Here is a 22,178-nt window from a genome sequence, read left to right on the forward strand (position 1 = left end):
GGTTGGTAGCATTCCTTGTTTTCATCCAGAAATCCAAGCATTTCAGAAGCCGCCCAGCAGACTTCCGCCTCATCCCTTGCTCTAGGTGAGCTGGATAGCTTCTGTAATGGAGGTAGGCCACAGAGCAAGAAACGGGCTACAGCTGGGGGGTTAGCCAACCCACGGTTTCTTCAACGATGGTAGAATTACTTTTAGAGACTTGCCCTGTAGTTGCATGCTTCCAGCTTCCACCAAGGGATACTGTTAGAACCAGTTATATGAAACCTACTTTGTTTTTCTAGTAAGTGCACTCTGTTCATGAAGATGTTGTCCAAAGTAGAAGAATATATTCTAATGAGACCCACATGAGAACCTCATCTCGGGCTCACTGCTATCTTCTCCCTCCCTGTGATGCTTGTGTCAGAGTCAGTGTTTACCCCGCACAACCTTTTTGGCTCTACCTTAGCCCTGGAGGCCACACTGCTACTGTTGGATCACTCTCTACAAGGTCCCGTAATACTCAATGCACACAGGGAATTGGGCAAGTTTCTCATTGCTCCAAGACTTACAGATCTTTCCTTTTTGGCCTTCTGAGACTCTCCCCTCTTTTCACAACAGATTTAAGTATTTATAAATGAAAGCCTCCGTGGAACAGGTTTTTTTTTTTTTTTTTTTTCCTTTTGAGTGCTACTATATATGTCCCTGATGCAAAGAAGCACAATCTCCTGATATAAAAGACAAGATATAGGCAGAAATGACAAATTAGTATTGTAAGAATTGTTTGACCACATTCTACACAATAAACTAATTGCAAATTAAGATCTTTGGTATTTAATATCTGTCTCTCCTGATAGATTATGAACTCCACTCATTTGACCAATATTGTTGCCCGCCTCTGTCCTCACCTTGTGCCAGATTGTACTCTCGCCACCACACCCTCCTCTACTTCCTTTGCGCTCAATAGACCACTAGCTGCAGGCTTCTTCGGAGAAGCAGATCATCCCCTCACTTCACATCTCTGTTGTCAACCATTTTCTTTTTCATTTTTTATGTTGGGAGACATTGTTTTTCTTTATTTTAGCCACAGTTGCCTTTGTGCTTGTGATCTCATCACTTTCTCTGGCATTGTCTGACATTAATCATCTTGTGCTAGCATGCATTTCAGGTGTTGCCTCCATGTGGGCTTCTCTCCTTTGCCTATTAACATTTTCAAGTCTTCCTCATTTTAAAACATTAAAAAAAAAAACTCTTCAAACTATAGTTCTCCTCCTTTTCCCCTTGATTTCTGAGAAGACCAGTATGTACCTGTGGCCTCCACTTTCTATTTTCTCAACGAGTTGCAAACTCGATATTCTAGTAAACTTCTATTTCCAATGACTACTCTGTCCTCTTCCTCTTGGGACATCTGCTTGCTAGACAAAGTGAATGCAGACAAGGCTCACTTTGCTGTGTCTTTCTGGCTCTCCTCCCATTTTAATCATGCTAGATAGAGCTAAGATAATTAATGTGATACTCTACATTGGGGTCAAGAACTAAATGTAGTTCATCATCTGTTTTTATATATCAGGTTGGATTGGCCCACCCATTTGTTTGCATATGCTGCTATGACTGTTTTCATGCTCTAGAAGCAAAACTGAGTAGTTGTGAAAAAACACTGGCCTGCAAAGTCTACAGTATTTAATAATCGACCCTTTATAGAAAAGGTTTGCAGATCTCTTCTAGATGTCTAAACAATCTAGATTTAGATGAATGTATAGGAGTTATTTTCAAGAGAAAATAACTATAAGATACAAAAAAGATTTGATAGATATTAATGACTATTAGGGAGTGCCTGGCTGGTGACAAAAGAGCCAGCAACTTTATTTCATGGTCATGAGTTTGAGCCCCACACCGGGTGTAGAGATTGCTTAAATAAATTTTGAAAAGCTTAAAGAAATTAATGTCTATTGGAAGAGGTCCAGTAAGAACACAAAATTTTTAGAATGATACCTAGAGAAACCCGTTTGTGATGTGTGGGTAAATAGTGCTGTATTAACTAAGGGAGGTAACGTGAAGCCAGAAAGTTTGGGTGAGGAGGTGATCCAAAGAGGGAGAATATGATCCTGATTTTACTTAGAGCTATTTTACATTTGAGTATTCTTACATCCAGTAACGATAATATGTATGACCTCAGTGTCCAGGAGGAAAATTGAGTCTAAAGAGAAAAACTGGGGAATGTCATTGTGTCAGAAAAAGAAAATATGGAACCTGAGAAGAAAGTGCTCACAATTAAGAAAGTCCAACACATTACAATTTCTTCTCCCTACAGACTCTGTTAAGTTGTGCACACCTTTTCATTATCACACTTCAGACTTTTTACATGATGATTTGGGCATGTAGAGTTGACCTTCTTCATTCATTAATTCCATGCTTGTGAACTTACTTGCTTAAATTTATTTGCAACCCCAAAATTAACATGATAGTGCTTTCACGGTCATTTGCAGACATGATCACAGTGTTAAAAAAAAAATGAGATGCTGGACACTTTCCTGTCTTAGGTTGAGCAAAGTGATGCTGAGTCTTGTTTTGGTTCTCATACTGTAAGACAAATGTCCATTTTGCGGTCTATTTAATGTCACATTTTCTGCATTTTTGTGCTTTTTGTTAGAGATTTGTTTAAAATAGCCCCAAATCATAATTTGTAATTGCTGTGTAATTCTGTTCCTACGCACAGGGCTGTAATGTGCCTTATGTAGAAAAGATGTGTTGTTAGATAAGCTTCATTCAGGCATGAGTTATGGTGCTGTTGGTGTGAGGTTAATGGTAATGAATCAACAATATATATTGAATAAGATCCCTTTAAACAGAAGCTACATAAAACAAGGTTATGTATTGATTAGCTGGCAAAAATGTTATAAACAGAAACTTGTAGGAACTTAACCCTGTATTTCCTCTAACAATGTTTGAGTATTCACTGTTTATGGGAACTTTATAGGATATAACTACAGTATGTTATATGAACTGATTGGTCCATAATCAGATTATAAATTCTTTAAGAATTCCTTATTCATCTTTTTAAAAATTCAATTTATTTAAACTAAAAACAAAAACAAAAACCCCAACAGAAACAGTTCACTCATTTGTAGGTAAATAAAAATCCCTTATTCATCCTTATGCAACATGTAGTACACACTGCCATTTACTGACATTTTCTGAAAATATCTAGCATTACCACAGAATAGACTTGTTTTCAAACTTATGAGGCTTTTTAACAGACAGGATCTAATAAACAGATATGTACTAAAAAGGGAGTTCAAAATGACATGTGTCAAGGCTAGTACCTTCAGGCCCGAGGAGGTGTGCTTTTAAGAAAAACAAACTTAGAAATACTTTAAAGCAAAAGACAATCACAGACCAAAAAAAGTGCTTTTTAATTTTTAACCAAAAGGATCATTAAGTTGATATGTTTTTTTTTTAAACTGGGGTATTCATAATAATGTCAGTCAATATTCTTAAGCAACATGATTATTTAATGAAAGATGGGGGCAGTTATAATTTGTGTAAAATTTCCAATTAGAATTTAAAATTCTCTAAACTCTTATAAAATTATAAATTGATACTATTTCTCCAAATGGGAAGTCAGATAACCTGATTTTAATACAATTTGAAATTACAGTTGTTTATACAACAATGAATAAAGACAAGTTTCCAAGACAGATACAAAAATGGAAAATTCAAAAATAAACAGAAGAAATGTAAACAGTTATAAAATATCAATTTATAAATGTTGCTTAGAGCAATGCTATTCCAAATATGGTCCATGAGCTATTAGCAACTCATCGCAAATGAAAGAACTTGTGCCAGAATGACAATCAATTATATCATTAATCAGCTGACTTTTTTTAGTAACAAGACTTTCTTTAAAGGAAGCAATGTATTGATACACATTCTGACACAGGTGCCTTATTTCATTATAGACTGCAGAACACATACTGCTTATGTCTTTAAAGTGCCACTATAATTTTACTGCTCAGAATAAACTTTGTGGAGAAAAAAATTAAAATGACAATTTTAACTGTCATCTATATTTTTTAATCCTGTCTAACCAAAAGGCAAAGTTATTAAACTTTATAAACTCATCACAATTTAACATTAATTTTCAGATGTGTTTAAGTGTTAGGACATCTGCTCACCTCAGGGGCTAAGATTCCTACTTTAATGAGATATATCATCTACTTTTGATAGATACATTTTTTCCAATCTTGGGAGAAAAGAAATTGAGTCATTTGTTAACAACTTCTCTCTAAATACTCATTTAATTTTCACATTTCAAACAGTGAAAATATTTAAACTCACTTTTACAAAAAAATGAATTTTTATACTGTTTGTGCAACTATTTGTTACTTTTTTACAATAAAAATTATTAGGAAAAAAGGCATGGAAATTTACAACTTTGTGTATTCTGTTAACTAAGGGCCAACATGAACTATTTTAAGATTCTTCAGACTAAAAGAAAACTGGTATAAAATATTTTTTTAAGAATTAGCTTATAATTTAAAATGCAAACATTTATTTTTTTCTTTATTTTTTATTTTTGCCAAGCCATAATTCCTCTAAAAATTTAAAAATAAAATATCTTTTATAAAAATCCTTTCACCAATGGCTTACCAAGCTTTACCTGCAATAGCTTAATATGGAAGGCAAAGAAATGGATAATCAAAAATTTAGAAAAAACTCATCAGTTTTAGATATACAAGAGCCCAATTTAGCTTCTGCAATGCCTAGTTTATTGAACCAACAAACTATTTCTTAAGGAATTTAAATGTATATTTACATATCCTTAAGAAGAGAGCTCCTTTGGCACCTGAGTTGAACACAACATAGTAGAGCAAAGACTCTCTAAGAGAAAGTTGTCTAAAGACTATATTTTATCCATCTATACATAAATACATAGCCTATACATATACACATATGCACACACAAGTAGAAATAACTTTTCCTTTAAGAAATGCTGAAGATTTAAAAGGAAGTCACCCATTTAGCCAAATGACTTTTAAAAAAAGTTTCAAGTTATTTGGAATCTTAACCAAATTTCAGAAAGTTAAAGGTTTAAATAACTCACAGGCGGGGGGAGCTCGAGAATTTCTTTTTGGTCAAAATATAATGTCTTTTAATGTAGTAACATGGGCATGAGGTTACAATTATCCTAACATGATATTATAACAGAATCTTTAATAGTAACCAGGTGCAAAGTCATCAAACATAACCAAAAAAGGAGTAAATTTCCCTCTATTAGCACAGCGGTCATCAGCCATTCCGCTGTCCTTAGACTCTCACTAACACTGGTCCCAGCAGAAGACCGTTAAAGGCCACCTGGCAGATTGCCTTCTGTCGAGTCTCATGGCTCGCTGGAACTCTACATGAGCACTCCGATGTCATCAGGTTTTATGATCACATCCACCTTGCTGTCACGGACTCTGGTCCTGAGTTAACAGTCTTCCTGGGCTGCAACTTTTTTTTTTTTACACATACTTTTAGAACTCTGAATGACTGCCGTATATCCTAAGACTCAGAAAACATCTAAAATTCTGTAAGTTGCCAAAATCAGGCAGCATTTTTTCTATACTCAATTTAATAAACATGAGTATAGAGGACAGTCAGTTTTGTTTAAGTATCTTCTACCCAGAAATTCTGGAATATGAAAATCCTCTACACTTGAATACCATCTAATTCTCCTTCTTTCAGACCTTATTAAGTATGTTGAGAGAGGGCAAAAGACGTTTGAGTTAAAAAAAAAAAAAAGAAATGATGCCACGCTGCTCTTTTTTCTGCTTTAACTTGTAGAGTGTTCCTAATCAGGTTTCTTCTCACTCCCTCTTTGCTCTGGTTAAAAGGACATGTCTCATATAGCAGACTATATATCCTGGAAATCATAGGCAGTTTCAAAATATTTGTGATTAAAATATTTTCATATGTAAAAATCCCTTGAGCATCTAAAAATAGTACATATTTTTCTTAACCTTGACACTATTATCCTAACAAAATTTTGTCAATAGAGGCATGGTATAGGACTTACCTTACAGAACCTATTAAATTCAAATGCCTTCATTTTGCTCAGTTTATTTCAACCATAATATAACCCAAATCACTGTTTTCCTTATCTGTAAAACATTTTGATAAACCCATTTGAACTTGAATTATTTCATTAACATGTAGACTCACATGCACAACTCTATTTTTTGTCATATATTTAAATATTTCTTCTCTGAAGAGTTAGTATCTTAGAACAGGAAATGAAATTATGCTGGTTACTAGTAATTTAGCATCAAAACACTTCCCTAAACTCCTCTATGCAAAAGTGCACTTACAATATAAACATGCCATAAATGAAGCTACAAACTACAATCTCACATTGCAGTAGATTTCAAATTCCAAATTCAGTCCAAATAACTCAAAGAGAAAAGTGCTAACACAGCAAATCTGAAACAAGTTCATGGGGATTAGGCAATGAGTTATCAAAGCGAAATCTTTTGGAAACCATGCTGCTATCCTCTGGAATATTCTCTTTGTCTTCTCGATCACTACAGGTTCCATTACAAGAGGATTTGGAAGTTTTGTCTTCAGAGGACCTTAATGAATGATCTTGACTTTGAGAAGAACTGGAAGTTTCTTCAGGGTGAAATAAGTTTCCAAAGTCCCATTGCTGTAGCCAAGAATGAGACAGGCAGATTTCTGCTGTTGGTCTTTTCCTTTGAAAGAAAGCATCAAGTGAAAATTTAGAACTAAAATATCAAGTTAGAAATGGCTGCAGTTCTTTAAAAAAAAAAAAAAATGGGGCGCCTAGGTGGCTCAGTGGGTTAAAGCCTCTGCCTTCAGCTAAGGTCATGATCCCAGAGTCCTGGGATCGAGCCCCATATCGGGCTCTTTGCTCGGCAGGTAGCCTGCTTCCCTTCCTCTCTCTGCTTGCCTCTCTGCCTACTTATAATCTCTGTCTGTCAAATAAATAAATAAAATCTTAAAAAAAAAAAAGAAATGGCTGCAGTTTGATATACTATAGACTTAATTTTTTAATTTATTATGAAAATAACACATACCCATAGTACAGACGAGAATAACAATACAAAGACTGGAGTACCTAGAGTTTCTTTAATATTGACATCAGCTGAAAAATTCATTATATCATGGAGCTTATGGATGAGGCTAATCAAAAAGCTTGAGAATATATGCTAGCCTCACAAATAAAAATTAGTAAAATTACGAAATCTCTTGAGTATACAAAACTCTGAAAGAAAACATATATAATATATAATCTATTATTATTGTGCTCTTAAAAACAATACAGTTAAGTCTTGAAAATAAAGGCTGCTCTTGAATGATGTTTACCGAATATTTTGAATTTTTACATTTGTTTTCTCTCTTGAAAATAATATGGTTAAATATCACAGTATGTTAAAAGTTCAGAAAATACCTAGAACTCCAACCTTAACACAACCACCAATTCCATGAGAATATATGCTTCCTGAGGCTATACCTTCATTTTTTTAAAGATTTTATTTGTCAGTTAGAGAGAGAGAACACAAGCAGGGGGAGCAGCAAGCAGAGGGAGAAGCAGTCTCCCACCAGATGCAAGACTTGATCCTGGATCATGACCCGAGCCAAAGGCATATGCCTAACTGACTGAGCCACCCAGGCTTCCCTTAACTTAATTTTTTATGATCATTTTAATTTCATTGTTTTCTGATTACAAAAAAATTAATGTGCTCATTTTAGAAATTATGTTCCTTTTTTATTATAAGAAAATGATTGTGTTCATTTTAGAAATTTTAGAAACTATAAATGAAAATGAAAACTGCTTAAAACTGCATATAATCAGAATCAAACAATATTTTTACTACAATTACTAAATAAGCATTCGTGTCCAAAAAATGGCCCGTGAGAATTTGTTTGAACTTGCATTATGCCAATAAAATAATTAACAAACCTGAGTTTTTTTCTTAAACAGATAAGAAACTGAGTCCTCCAGGCAATTAAGTAATTGTTAGAGATAAAAGACCTGACAAGTAACAAAACCAGGATGGGAGCCCAAGGCACTATATCCCAGCTTCTGTGTTAACTTTTTAGCCAGGCCAGGGAGCACTTGGTGTTATACATAAATAATTAATCTTGGATCACTGCATCAAAAAGGAATGATGGATTTTATGGTGACTAACATAACACAATAAAAAGATTTAAAAAATTTAAAAAATAAAGTAAATGGGGCAGATCTGAGTAAAGAAAAGGGAGGTCAGTTTTTCCTCTTCCTGCTCTGAGGTTGCCAATGAGAGAGTTAAGAGTCCTAAGTCACAGTTTCAAGTCCCTTTTTTTGCAGGTGGTCAAAAAGCATCTCTGACCTTTAAAGATTTGACAATCGGTAATTGATACTTACCAAATAACTATAATTACTTGTCTACAAATTATTCACAACAAAGCCAGCCATGTGTATTGTAAACCTACTTTTAATTATTTTAGGGAACTTCAGGATTTAGTAGCACATTGAGAGAGAAATCACAAATCTTCTCTTTACTGCAGAATTTCCAGTTACACGTTTTACATATTTTTTATGTTTGAAGTAACTGATTTGTTCTAATGATCTCTTACACTACCTTTCTTCCCATTTTATCTGAAACTTGACAGCATACTTCTAATAACTCTATTATGTTATTACACATATATTCATTTTGCAACAGTACTTAAATTAATGTTATAACTTACTCTGGATTTTTTACTAAAAGCCTCTGGATGAAGTCTGTGGCCAGCTGTGAAACTGATGAAAAAGTTTCTTCTGAATAATCTACATTAACTTGAGAAATATTGAGGTACGTTTCTTGATTATCCTCTCCCACAAATGGAGATGTATGGGTTAACAACATATACGCTATTATGCCAATATTCCTGAAAAGGAAATAAGGGACAAGAGGGGACCTTAGAATGCATGTTAATATGAAAATATTTACATAAAGTAAAATTGATACTTAACATATTTTTCAAAACTTCTACAGTTAATCTATAGACTTAAATTGCTCTTCAAACTTTCTATATTATTAAAACTAAAATAACTGGTATCTCAAAGTCTGTGTGTCTCAGAAAAAGAACATGAGGGGAATGCATGTTGTGTTACATAATTATAAATACAGTGTATTAAATATATATCATGGTATCTGTAGTCTGCCCTTCATTCAGACACCTGTTACTGAGAACACAAAGGTGCCTGAAGGGCAGCATTTCCTAAAAGGTATCGATGACACAGTCATGATCTGTGAGACATAAACAGGAGTTCTGTGCAAATAGAGTCAGCAAGTTTGGCAAAACACAGAGTTGGGCAAGCAGATTTTTTTTTTTTTCCTTTGCAAAACTTTTCAGGGCCTTAAATATATTAATGACAGTCTGGTGCTCAGGAGCAGAAAAAAAATACATACGGTACGTGTTTCCCACTTATTTAGCCAAGGACGGTCTTTCCTTGACCAGTTACGTGGAACACAGGGAGTAAGTCTAAGCTCTTCACTTGGCCTGGGGAGGAGGCCCCCACTGCGGTCCCGCCTGAAGTTCCAGGAGGAATTCCAGTTTTACTCCCTATGATATCTGACATTCAAAGTATCATTTCACTTGCCACAAAAATTCACAATACCCTAGAGATATCATCTCATAAAACTAAACTTCTGCATGAACCCAACCTCAGTTTTCTGCATAGCAAATACCTTCCTAGTTCTTCTAGACCTACATCAGATATTTTCCATGTGGGGCTGGTCCGCTGTCTCCTTTATGCTCATTACCTTATTAAAGAACATGCTGCACAGTCCTGCAACTACTTTGGTTTATTTTACTCCTTCAGGAAAGGGATTTTTTCCTATTTATTTCTGTATCTTTGGCTCACAGCCAAAGTATTACTTAAAAAGAATGGACAGATAAATGTCTTCTTGTGGCATACTAATGATACTTGAAAACAACCTTTTACAGAAAACCTTATTATTTTCATTTGGAATCAAAGAACCCTAAAATATATATTAAGCAATGTATAACAAAAACATTTAGGTAACTAGCGAAACCTTACCACATATCTGTTGCTGTAGTAATAGGATCATAGTTCAGGATTTCTGGAGCTGAAGCAAAAAATAAAATTCAAAATTAAAAACCTGAAAACCATTTTATAATAAATTAAAACTGGTTTTAATTTTAAAGAACTATTAATATCAAATTTTAACAGAAATTTAGCATACAATTAATTATCCTGTGATTAGACATTTAAACATATCTAATGTTGAGAAAATTATATAGTCAAATGGTACAAATAACACTTTTGGAGTAACCAGTAGCTAGCTATGTAGGTTTCTTTTTTAATCATTAAGATCAATCTTAGGAAAAACAAGTAGGAAGAAGTAAAATTTTAGACACTAGAATTTAAAAATTTTAGTTTTATTACTCTATGTTAAGAGTTAATGTTATTTTATCATACTAATTTAAGTTTTTCTTTTCAGGATAAAGAAAATCATATGTATCTATAACAACATAATGAGCAAATTATGCTTCCTAGAAGTGCTTTAAATTTTCAAGTAGATCAAATATTCCTCTTAAACTATCAAAAATCTAAATTCCTATGCAATTAATTTCCCATCTTTTCCTTCCCTGCCAGCTTTCTAAGTGCAAAATAAATTTTCTATATTTTGTAACATTATCACAAATTCCAAAATAGTTGAGTCCAAACTAGAATTTGTGCTTGAATAATAACTTTCTTGTCTCGCAGTATGGTTTCATAATTTCTCCAAAGAGAAATCGTTTCCTAAAAACTAACATTTTTATTAATAAAGACTTTGAGTCATATATATTTGTCAGTCTCTGTCTGTCACACAATCTACAACCTGACACATACTTCTGTGAGCTGTGTTATCTATAATTACAATCCTTTATTCTAGGACACTATAGCCCCTATTAGCACTCAAAAGTTAGTAATTTGCTTGGTTTTTCATTTCGGGAAAGTCAGTTGCCTTGTTGAGAAGCACCTGTTCTGTTTAGTTTTATCTTTTCAATGCTCACATGGGGATATCAATGTCATAAGAGCAACAACAAAAAAGCCCAAGAATATTATTACTATAAATATTTTAAAATACTTTATGTGCTGCTTTACAGAACTCAGTTTTTTTCATCTGCATGATCTAATTCATTGATACAGTACAATATCCTTAGATTATCTAATATTGGGCTCTTTTGGGCATCTTTTTCTTCAAAATCCTCCTTTACAATCCTAGGCAAAACCTCACATTTTTACCACAGCAGCAACAAATAGTAAGCAGTCCCGTTAACAATTCTTGCAAAACTGAAGATAATGTATGTTGTAAACAGATTCAGAGTTGGGACCAGGACAGAAGTAGAAACGAAAAGCATCCAACAGCCAGGCTTCAAATAAAATAAAGGACCGTCTGACTATTTCCCCCTCTTTCTTTTTCTCCGGTTCCCTAATTTCCCCTCCATCCATTCTTCTTTATGTACTAAGCCTTTACACACAAACATTAACCTTTGAATTGATATGTCCAATGTCCTGTGAATCATTGTGAATGTCTAAATAATCCTATGCACGCTAAAGTTCATTTGAATGTGTCATAACCCAATTTCAATGCATTAAAATACCTGAACTAAATATATCCTGGAATTACATGCTCTAAAATATAGTTTCAGAGAGGTCTCATTTAGTTGATAAATTTCAAAATGGTGTAGAAAATAAAAAGAAATTCTTACCTAAGTATTCTGGTGTTCCCATGATTTCCCGGAGTTCACAAGCATTCCCTATTTTTCGAGACATTCCAAAATCTACAATTTTTATATCTCCAAGAGGGTATATGCTGCTCAATAATATATTCTGTGGCTAAATAAAGCACAATAAAAAATGGTAAGTAATATACAGCAATAAAAGAATACTAGTCTTAGATCGAAGGTAAATTGTTTAGTTATTACACATTTCATTGAGTCATTCACCAAATATTTACTGAACTACTTATTTAGGAAAAGCTTTATACTCGAATGATAAATAAAGCTAAAAATACACTCAGAGGATTGTTAGTTTAGACAAAAAAGAAGTCAGATGAATATTTGGATTGATTAATTGACATGAGATATACTCCGTAATAAAGACAAGACTTCTCAATTCTGCCTGTTAGCTTTTCCTGTAGAGATGAGAGTTAAGTTAGACCTGACAGGATAAATAGGAGCATGTCAGTTAGAAAGGCGCTCTAGGAAACAGCATGAAAGAAGGTGAAGGAATAAAAAACCTACACATTTCTGGAAACAGAAAATGGTCCAGTATAGTATGATGGTTCTGGGTCTGACTGTTGCCAGGTTTTTAGCTCAGACAATAAGAGATATGGAAGTGTGGAAGGCTTCAGCTACATAGTTCTCAGAACGATGTGACTTTGCTTTATAAAGCAATGGACTGCGGTCTATTACAAAATTCCCTGCCACCGTCATAAACCATATAGCTGCCGAGGTGCTGCTCCCAAAGTCTGTGAGAAGAATCAGAAGTCTGACTTTGGGAAAACCCCATGCTTGTTTATTATTAAGTCACAGACACCTTAAAAGAGAGGAGGCGAGGGTAATTAGGTCTACTGTTGTCAACCACAGGCTTTAGAATATATAAAGCCAAGTTTATTTGCCATCCCTGACTACAAGTGCTATGTGGTATTATGTAATACATGTGACTGTTCTCTTAGGAAAAAATCCTCCTTAGAAAAAACTCTCCTTAGAAAAAAACATGCTCCTGTTTGTCCTGTAAGGTCTAAGGTAAATATACCTTTCCTCAATGGGGGGGGGGGGTAACCAACACAGATGAACAGATTTTCTTTTTCTTTTGAAAATGGGGTAAGATGAAAAGTCTTATTTGACATATGTACATTTTAAAGTCTCTATAAGATATCCCAATGGCATCTATGTGCAGTTTATGAAAGAAGTCTTGGCTACAGGTAGGAGAACTGGAAATCATCATTACCGTGAAAGCCATAGTAAAGGACAACGGATCATGCAGCAGGAAAAGTGTATAGAAAGAGAAGAGTCCAATGTTCAAAAAATGAGACACACATTGACTGAAATTTTGGATGCTGAGGAGGAAGGATATGGAGAAAGGATAATAATATAACAGTAAGTTTAAGTGGTATTTCAGGGCTTGAGGAGTAAGTGGCCTGAATGGTCTTGGGGCCAAAAATAAAAAGAGCCAAAAGACTAAAAGTCTCGAGGTAAAGATAAAGGACATTAGGGAGCAAAGAAACAAGGACTAGCAGGAGGTTATCCTCAGAGATGGAACTCCGACTAGAGTATTTAGAAGCAGATGAGAAAACCCGGGGTGGAAGAGTGAGATGGCACGGAATGACTCAAGCACCGGAACATGGGGGGATGGCGGTTTTTAAGAACACAGTGATTACTCCGTGCTGCTCACACATAAGGTCTCCTCCTCTCTGCCAATACACATGTCAGTCCGTGCGGCCCACGGGCAAACAAAGAGCAGCCCCCCGGTACAGAGCGGCGCCACCGGCCGTGGTTCCCGAGCCAGCCCAGCTTGCAGTTTCGCGCCCCGAGAGCAGAAGGAGCAAAGACGTTGTGTTCCTCAGAATCATATGTTACATTACCTTTAAGTCAAGGTGTACAATGTTATTCTGATGTAGATAACAAACTCCTTCAAGTATTTGTTTAATGAGTCTGATAATGTCATTCTCAGAAACCATTTCAGCCAGCTCAGGTAAACACAAGTTGAAGATTTCTCCACCTGCAGCACTGAAATAAAATTCAAATAATAGAAACTTGAAAAATCATTGACCTAAAAATGACTTTTAAATACTGTGTAACTGTTACGTAAAAGACAAAACTATCGGAACTTTAGTCTCTCTGTACAGATGCAGACACTTACGAAACTGGGGGAAAGGGCGGCGGGAGAGATCTTTAAGGAAGAAAGTAAACGACAAGAGTATTTGAAATTTTGAGTATACCAATCCTTGTATAGATAATAAAATTGAATTGCTTTATAATTCAAGAATGTTATGACTGCTTTAATGATGCAATAAAAATAACAGCTAACACTGAACTCAGCTCTGGCTCTTCATTTTATTCGTTTATAGAGAGATAAATACCATCTCTTGATTCTCATGACAACCATGTGGGGTAGTTGGCTATTACTCCCATTTTACTGATGAAGAAACAAGTACAAAGAAGTTAAGCTACTTGTACAAGGTCACATGGTAAATGGGCAACTAGAGTCTAAAGCTGTATGATATGGGTGAAAATCTGCATTCTTGGGAGACAAACCACGAGAGACTGTGGACTCTGAGAAACAAACTGAGGGTTTTGGAGGGAAGGAGGGTGGGGGGGGGGGTAGGTGAGCCCGGGTGTGATGCATAGAGCACTGGGTGTGGTACATAAACAATAAATTTTGGAACACTGAAAAAAATAAAAAAGAAAATCTGCAGTCTTAACCAATACCCTGTATTGCAGCTTCACAAATCTTTTATTATTTTTTTAAAAGAATTGAAAATCTAAAGAATGTTGACAAAGGCACAGAAAAAAGTCCCTAGGTTTAGAATCAAATAATATAAATATAAATCCCAAATCTGCTATTTACCAGCAATAAAACTTAGGATCAGCCACTTACTTGGCTTTTCCCATCTGTAAAACTAAATAAAAATCACTGAATTCAACAGAATTTTTTTTCCCTGAGGATAAAATCTAAAAAATGCAAAAAAAATCTGGGAGGTCACTCAATAAATTTATAAGGTATGTTTAAGAATATCTCAAGTAAAGCATGTTCTATGTGGTAAAACAGGAGAGTGTCTGGCAGGTAGAAGGTGTTCAGTAAAAGTCTGTTGAATGAATGAAGGAAGGAAGGAATAGACAGTCTTTCTTCAGAGTGGCTGAAACTGAAACTCAGAAGTCTCACTGACTGACAAGAGGAGAAGCAGGTCATGTGTATTAGGAGGTATAAGAAGAAATGGTAATGGCGGTCAGTTTGAGCCCTATCCTGAAAGTGGCAGCACTGGCCCGTCACATCGCAGACGGAACTGGTAACTGAGCCGTCTCCACCAATCTGTGCCAGTGAGAGGCTGCAGAGATTTGCTGCCTTGCACTTTACCATATTCCAGAGAAGACTGTATGGCACAGCTGGTAAGGGATACTTGTGAAAACTCCAATTATACTTACACTTCAAATTCCCCAAACTCCTGAAACTCTAAGAAAATTCATAAAAAACTTGTACCTGTCTCAAGGTATGACAGTAAAGACAATTTCAGAATTAAAAGGTTAGTTTGCTATAAAATTTATAGTTTTAGAACTGAACTTGAAAATAACATATAGGAAGACAATATTAGAAATTCATGTTCACCTACAAAAAAATTAATTAATCTTTATGAATCGTTATATACAGATTACCCTTGGTGGTCTGCAGGTCAGATATTGACTTGTCACAGCCCTGCTCAGTCACCTGAGGGAAGAGGGACTTCCCAGGCCAGGCTGCCAGTGACACCCTTACCCCCTCCCTTTCTGGTTACACTATTTGGTTTGAATGAAACAAACCCTCTTAAAACAGAAAGTGGTCTATATATTCCTGCAAAGACACTTCAGATAATATTACTAATGTAATCATAAGCAAATAAAATGAAGGGATGATGCTTAGGTTCTTAGAACGAGTTTTTGCTCAACAAGAATTATTTGCTAAGAATCAAATAATTTGAAATATAAGAAAACTGTATAAAATATGGATTTATATCCCCTACTAAGATATGAAAATCCAGGGTATAAAAGTGAGATGGAGCAGAATGACTGAAGGATTAGAACATGGAGGAAGGATGGTTTTCAAGAACCCAGTGACTGACTTGAGCTGCTCATACATGCGGTCTTCTCCTTTCTGCCAATACAAAATTCAGTCCATGTAGCACACATTCACTAAATTTAATTCAACTAGCCAGAACTCTCCACTAATTCAAAAAGTCAAAAAAAATATAAGAAAAGCTAAGAAAAAGAATGTAAAGCTCTCTCTGGTGCCTGGGATGTATGAGGTAAGATAGGAGGCTGCTTACAGGGGTACCTCCTGAAATTCAAGACTGCCTGGATTCCACTCTGGCTCTGCTGCTAACTAGCTGCATAAATTAGGACAAAATGTTGCCTCTGTTTCCTTTACTGTAATACAATAATACATGATGAATAGTGATAGCTTCTGCTTCACTGGATTGCTATAAGAATTAAATTAGGCCATATAAATTATTGGACACAATAGAAGTTTTAGAGATCAAAGCAGATATATAAATATTTATCACAGTGTCTGACACATGGTAAATACTCAGTAAATATTAATTATTATTATAATGAGTCAACAAATTTTAATTCCAAGCCTAGCAAACATCTAGCCTTTCTGAATCTGGGGCTTCTTACCCAGATTTTTAAAGGCAATTTAGAAAGTCCTTCCTAAATGAAAATTCATCTTTAGAAACATTATATCATACCTATAAAAATGCACATAATATATTCTTAAGTGAAAATAATAGTTACAATAGAGTACTCCCAAACTCACAATTTTATTTTAAAAAATAAGAATAATCTTAAACTACAGGAATATGCCATAAGAGTAACCACAATTTACATATGATTTCTATTTTCTACATCCTCTAAATTTAACACAATACATAGATTTTACTTTTATAACCAGGAAAAGTATCCTAAGGGTTGTTTGTTTAAATTAAAAAAAAAATCAAACAAATATTATGAATGCCAGCCAACCAGACTGTCTCTTCTTTTTCAGTTTGGCAAGCTGACCAAAGTCTTTTGTAGGATTGCCATTTTTCCCATAAAAGAGGGATGTAGGTAGAGCTATGGAAAATGGAAAATCAGGAGGAGCTAAGAGGAGGGAAAGAACAGATAACACAAGAAGCAAACTGCAGAAGTTAGCAGAAACCAGAAGTAGTGAGTTGTAGACAAGCAGCTGCTTTGTTAAAACAAGCCACCTTCGATGTGTTTTTCAAGTAGATGGACAAAATATGTAAATGATTTCAATTCTATTTATCCATCAGATAGTTTCGCACAAAAACTCATCAACTTTCTATGCTATAAAGCAATGAAAATTCACTTATTGTACAACATCCCCCAAATGTTGTGTTGTCATTCAGTGTTTTTGTGAGCTGTTTTTTGTTTGCTTGTTTTTTTAAAGATTTTATTTATTTATTTGTGAGAGAGACAGAGCACAAGAAGGGCAGAGGGAGAGGGAGAAGCAGACTCCCCTGCTGAGCAGGGAGCCTGATGCAGGGCTTGATCCCAAGACCCTGGGATCATGACCTGAGCTGAAGGCAGACACTTAACCAACTGGGCCACCCAGGAGCCCCATGTGTGTCTGCTGTTTAGTTTTTGTGTATGTATGAGAATATTCGAATATACAGTATGTCCTTCTAGTATTTTATCAACAGAGATCTTTACAAGTTCTTGTCACACGTTTATCACTCCTATTCTTGATATTTCAAGTCACCTTATCCACCATTTAAAATAAGTACAATAAATTTATTTAAATTTATTAAAGCGTATACTTACTATTCCAGTACCAAAATAATTTCAGTGGCATTTTCATAGACTTCATGAAGATTAATTACATGAGGACAAGACTTCGCCAATTCAAGTACGGCAATTTCATGTAGAATCTCTGCTCGACAATCCTGCCCTCTTCTTCTCTTTTTTAGAAATTTTGCAGCATATTCTTGGCCAGTAGATTTTGATATACACTGTCTAACCACAGCAAATTTTCCTCTAGGGAAAATGGAGATAATCGATTTTAATGCTCGCATAAAGAACAATATTAGTATAATACAGACACAGTTAAAACTTCAACTTGAGTTAATCCTTTCAAACAACTATGCCATTAGAAATTTATCTATTTTCTCTTAACCAAATCAAATACTACATGTACTTTTATAAAATTTATAGTACTATCACATAAAAATGAAAACGGCAAATGTAATAACAGGATAAGACAGAATTGTATTTGTTCATCACTATTAATTCAATACATTATCATTGTAGGGGGAGATCTTCTCTGCATACCAACACCATGCCATATTCTTGATATAAATTTTTGTGTTTAAATACCATAACAATCCTATATAGTAAGTGATATTCCATTTTACAGACCCCAGAGAGTATATGTATCTTGGTCTACTTCCAAAAACTGTACCCTTAATAGAGTACCACACGAGCTCTCTAATCAAAATAGCTTCCTTCAAAAACAAAAGATTAAAATGAGTATTTGACATTTAATTTTCTTAGTGTAATTACTTTGCCTTTCAACACCACTTTTAACAATCTTTGGAGTTTTCTATCATTAACTTAGCAGTTGTTTTTACCAGTAAATATCTTAATATTGCCCAGTGGTCTATGAAGCCTGTAACAGATACCAAAGGTATATATGTATCCAGAAATACTTCACGATCAACTAAGAAAATTTAATAGTTCTCAATAGTTACCCATTAAAGTCATGTTTATCACTTTTAGAATAAGTATGTGTTTGGCTCTTTCCAAAAGAAGTGCTTAGCATCTCAGCAAGAATTTAAAAAGATACTGGCAAATATGTGTTCTAAGCCTATATATCCCCAAAACCTAGCTTCCCCAAAGACCTTAAGCTATTTTGATACATATTGATACATACAATTCCAGAGGGTTTTTAGATTTCAAAGCCCATCTACAAATCTTCAAAACCTGAGTCCACGGATCCAAAATTAAGAACTTGTATCCTAAGGCTCAAATTGCTTTGTAGATACTAACAAATGAGGTATAAATAAAGGGTCTTCAGAGAGGAACTTTTGTTCCACAACCCTTCTTTCCCCAATTCAGGTGCCTGGCAAGGAAAACTTGATGTTTGGGGTGGGGATGGGGGACAAAATAAATTGCTTGACTGCATTTTATTTGCTATTCTCAAGGGTCAGGATGACAAAGATACCTACTCTTTATTTTCCAAATTTCTTCTACATTGGTGCCAGTGAAAAGCACTGGAAACCAAGCTGAAAAAGTATAGCTACTAACACCAAAAAGAAAAAAAAAAAAGTGACCAAGCTATAATTTGACTCTTCTACATTGACCAAAACTACATCAGTTCAATAAATTTGCATGCACAAACCTGATTCTTAGAAAGAACTTTAAGATTTGGAATGTCTAATTTAAACCATAAGGTATTTTTTCACTGTATGGCAAAAGCAATGCAGATCAATGTATTTCAATGAGTACACAAAAAGGTCATCAGTCTCTACTTTGTATTCAAACCACCCATGTTTATAGATTTTATACTGGATAAATTGAATAAGACTAAGATTAAATGGCTCCTGAAAGGTCATATATGGAATTGGAGTGCCAAGAATTAAATTATGGAATGTGAATTCCTAGCTTTCTCTTTTAACCACTGCAAAACAATTCCTCCCTTTAAGATAGTTTTTTTAAGAAGTACAACTCACTTCTGCCAATTCTCATTTAGATTTATAAGTGAAAATGTGTCTAAAACAGAAAGGAAATTTTGGGTTTTATGACGAAATTCACCTTGTAAAACTTAGTAAACAGAAACAAGTTAGCCAAGAAAACTGTCCATCTGAAAACAAAAACAAAAACAAAAAATAACACCCAGTTTATACTACCAACTGTGACAATTAAACTCTGCTGTGATTTTACAAATATATTTGCAAGCCAGAATTTTCTCAAGAACAATGAGCAAAATTAACTAGTAACACTGTTTATCTAAATTCTTTCATGTATTTTTACAAGGCTTTCTTAAACAGGTACACCTCATTAATCCAGTACAAAGGTGACCAAATGATATTGGTAATTATTTATTTGTCAGTATTTATGATTAAGTAAAAGCCCCATCAGGGTAGAGACTCTGTGTGTCCCCAGTACTACAGTTATTATAAAATCTACATTTGCTAACACATAACAGGAACTGAAACACCTGTTGAATGAATGCAGGAGTTATGATGCACCTACTACAAGACCATATACCGTGATATTTTGTGTCCTGTACTTAAAGCATTTATATTTTTTAAAGCTTTTTTAAGATTCCAATAACATTTTACATATATATTCATTAATATACTGTTAATTACCATAATTATCAGATGACTTAGGAAGAAAAAAGTATTTGTTTCCCATTATAAAATGTTAATTGTGGTTCAGAAGTATAAAAACAATCTTTTACATACATTATGTTCCTATATCAAATTTAACAGAAATATTTAAGAAAATTAAAAACCCTTAACAATAATACTTAATTCATACCCTAAAAAGGCAAAGCTGGCTAGATTTTCCGGCAGTGAAAAAGTCTAGTAGTTACCCTTCTGCATTCTAGAATAGACAATAAAATGTGAAAGGAGGGGGGCAGGGTAAACCAAAAAGGAAGCTGACGTCTATTTCTGCATCTGCCTCACCCTTCTAACCACAAGAAGTCTTAAAGAACCTTGCCTTGGTTGGGGGAGGGGTGGAACAAAACTTGCCCAACATGTTAAAAAACAGGAACAATGTTAAGTTTTTTGAGAACAGTCTAAAATAAACTGTAAACTTTTACATATTTTCTTTTAGTTTGCTAAAACTATCTTGAAATTAATTTTAAAAACAGGGGATTTAGAAAGATCAACTTGACTTATGAAGAAATTTGTAGTTCACTACATGCTTGAATTATGTTTACATACTTTAAAATATAAAGCCTCAGGAAAAACAATATTATAATCCTAATTTTCATTTTACATTAGTATTGTATATTAAGATGGGTAACAATATTAGAAGAACTTAAAGGAAGTTATTGGTCATGAAAGATCATGATTTCTAATTGATTAAGTTTTACTAATTAGAAATATTTGAATTTACCACATGATTCATTAGACCATACCAATTTAAAGAATAATGTTAGGTCTCTTTCCTAAAGATATTAGCAAACTGAATATTAGCAAACTGAATTTGTTTTAATAAGATTCTATCATGAGTTTTTGCCTTAAAATGTTAAAAAAATATACCTGATTCAAGTTTATGCTTGTTATGATAGTACTTCATTTATAAAATCATTTAAAATTATTAACGTTGTCCTCCTCAAAGTTTAAGTTCTCCAAAACTCCCAAAGTAAAAAACATATTTTGTAGACTTTCAAGCCACATTATCCCTATTTTGCAAAGTTAGTTTAATAAATGTATGTACATATACCCATCAAAATAGTAATTTAGAAATATAAAAAAGAATACCCTTTAATGTGTGTACTGTTCAAGGCTTTCATAGTCAGTTATCTGTTCAAAACAGTTTCCCAACATTTGTGCAATAGAAGGAAACTTGGAGAAATCTAGTCTACCCTCTCTTCTTAATGAAAAGGAAATCACACAACTAAGTATATCACACAACTTTAGATCCAGAGTTAAGACAGGTCGCTGACTTCCAGTTTAATTTGTTTTTTATTAATATAATATATATGGTATATATTTCACATACCCGTTTTTTAAAAAAGGAAAGAAAACTCCTAAGAGAATCTTAAGCTACCTCAATAAAGCTTTACAGTAATCTAGATGTTAAGATATTGACAATAGTGTCCAGTCTAGGCCTTCTTAAGACTGACAATGAAAAATACGAAGTGGTCCAGAGGAAGGTAACTAGATCAAAGATGGCTGTCTGGAAATTAGGTCATAAGATGAACAATTAAGGAAACTGGCAGTGTTCAATCATATTCAAATCTCTGATGGATTTTTCACATGGACATTACATGCAGGTACAAAAGAAGAACTATGTTTATTGGGTAGATGTTAGCAGAGCAGAAAACAGAACCTTCTGTGCTTCCAAGGTACCCACAAAATGGAACAGACACACTATGAGGTAATGAGTTCCCCATCACTGCAGCATTCAAACTGAAGCTGGAAAAACAGATTGTCAGGAAAATTGTAGGAAAGACTGCTGCACAAAGAATTATAGTAGAAGACCACTGACCACCCAAATCCTTCCAATGCAAAGATTCTAGAACTATTCCATGTAAGACATAAGCAACTAAAAGAAACTGATTCCTCCTGTTAAAATGCAGAGAAATAGGGGTGCCTGGGTGGCTCAGTAGGTTAAGCCTCTGCCTTCAGCTCAGGTTATGATCTCAGGGTCCTGTGATAGAACCCCGCATCAGGCTCTCTGCTCAGCAGGGACTCTGCTTCCCCGCCACCCCCCCGCCGCCTCCCTCT

General features: G+C 34.5%; 1 protein-coding gene across 2 annotated transcripts in view; it reads right to left on the reverse strand.

Annotated features, from left to right (window-relative positions):
• Positions 1-3,028: 3,028 nt before the first annotated feature.
• Positions 3,029-22,178, reverse strand: part of STK17B (serine/threonine kinase 17b) — a 30,476-nt gene continuing 11,326 nt past the window's right edge. For both annotated transcript variants that reach the window (XM_059393095.1, XM_059393096.1), the window contains exons 3-8: positions 17,536-17,748; positions 13,602-13,746; positions 11,725-11,851; positions 10,046-10,094; positions 8,710-8,889; positions 3,029-6,707 (exon numbers count right to left, since the gene is read on the reverse strand). In XM_059393095.1, coding sequence (XP_059249078.1) covers positions 6,425-6,707; positions 8,710-8,889; positions 10,046-10,094; positions 11,725-11,851; positions 13,602-13,746; positions 17,536-17,748 — 997 coding nt within the window. In that variant the 3' untranslated portion in view covers positions 3,029-6,424. The remainder of the gene's footprint in view (positions 6,708-8,709; positions 8,890-10,045; positions 10,095-11,724; positions 11,852-13,601; positions 13,747-17,535; positions 17,749-22,178) is intronic.

This window comes from Mustela nigripes, chromosome 3 (assembly GCF_022355385.1).
Source record: "Mustela nigripes isolate SB6536 chromosome 3, MUSNIG.SB6536, whole genome shotgun sequence".
NCBI classification, from domain to species: domain Eukaryota; kingdom Metazoa; phylum Chordata; class Mammalia; order Carnivora; family Mustelidae; genus Mustela; species Mustela nigripes.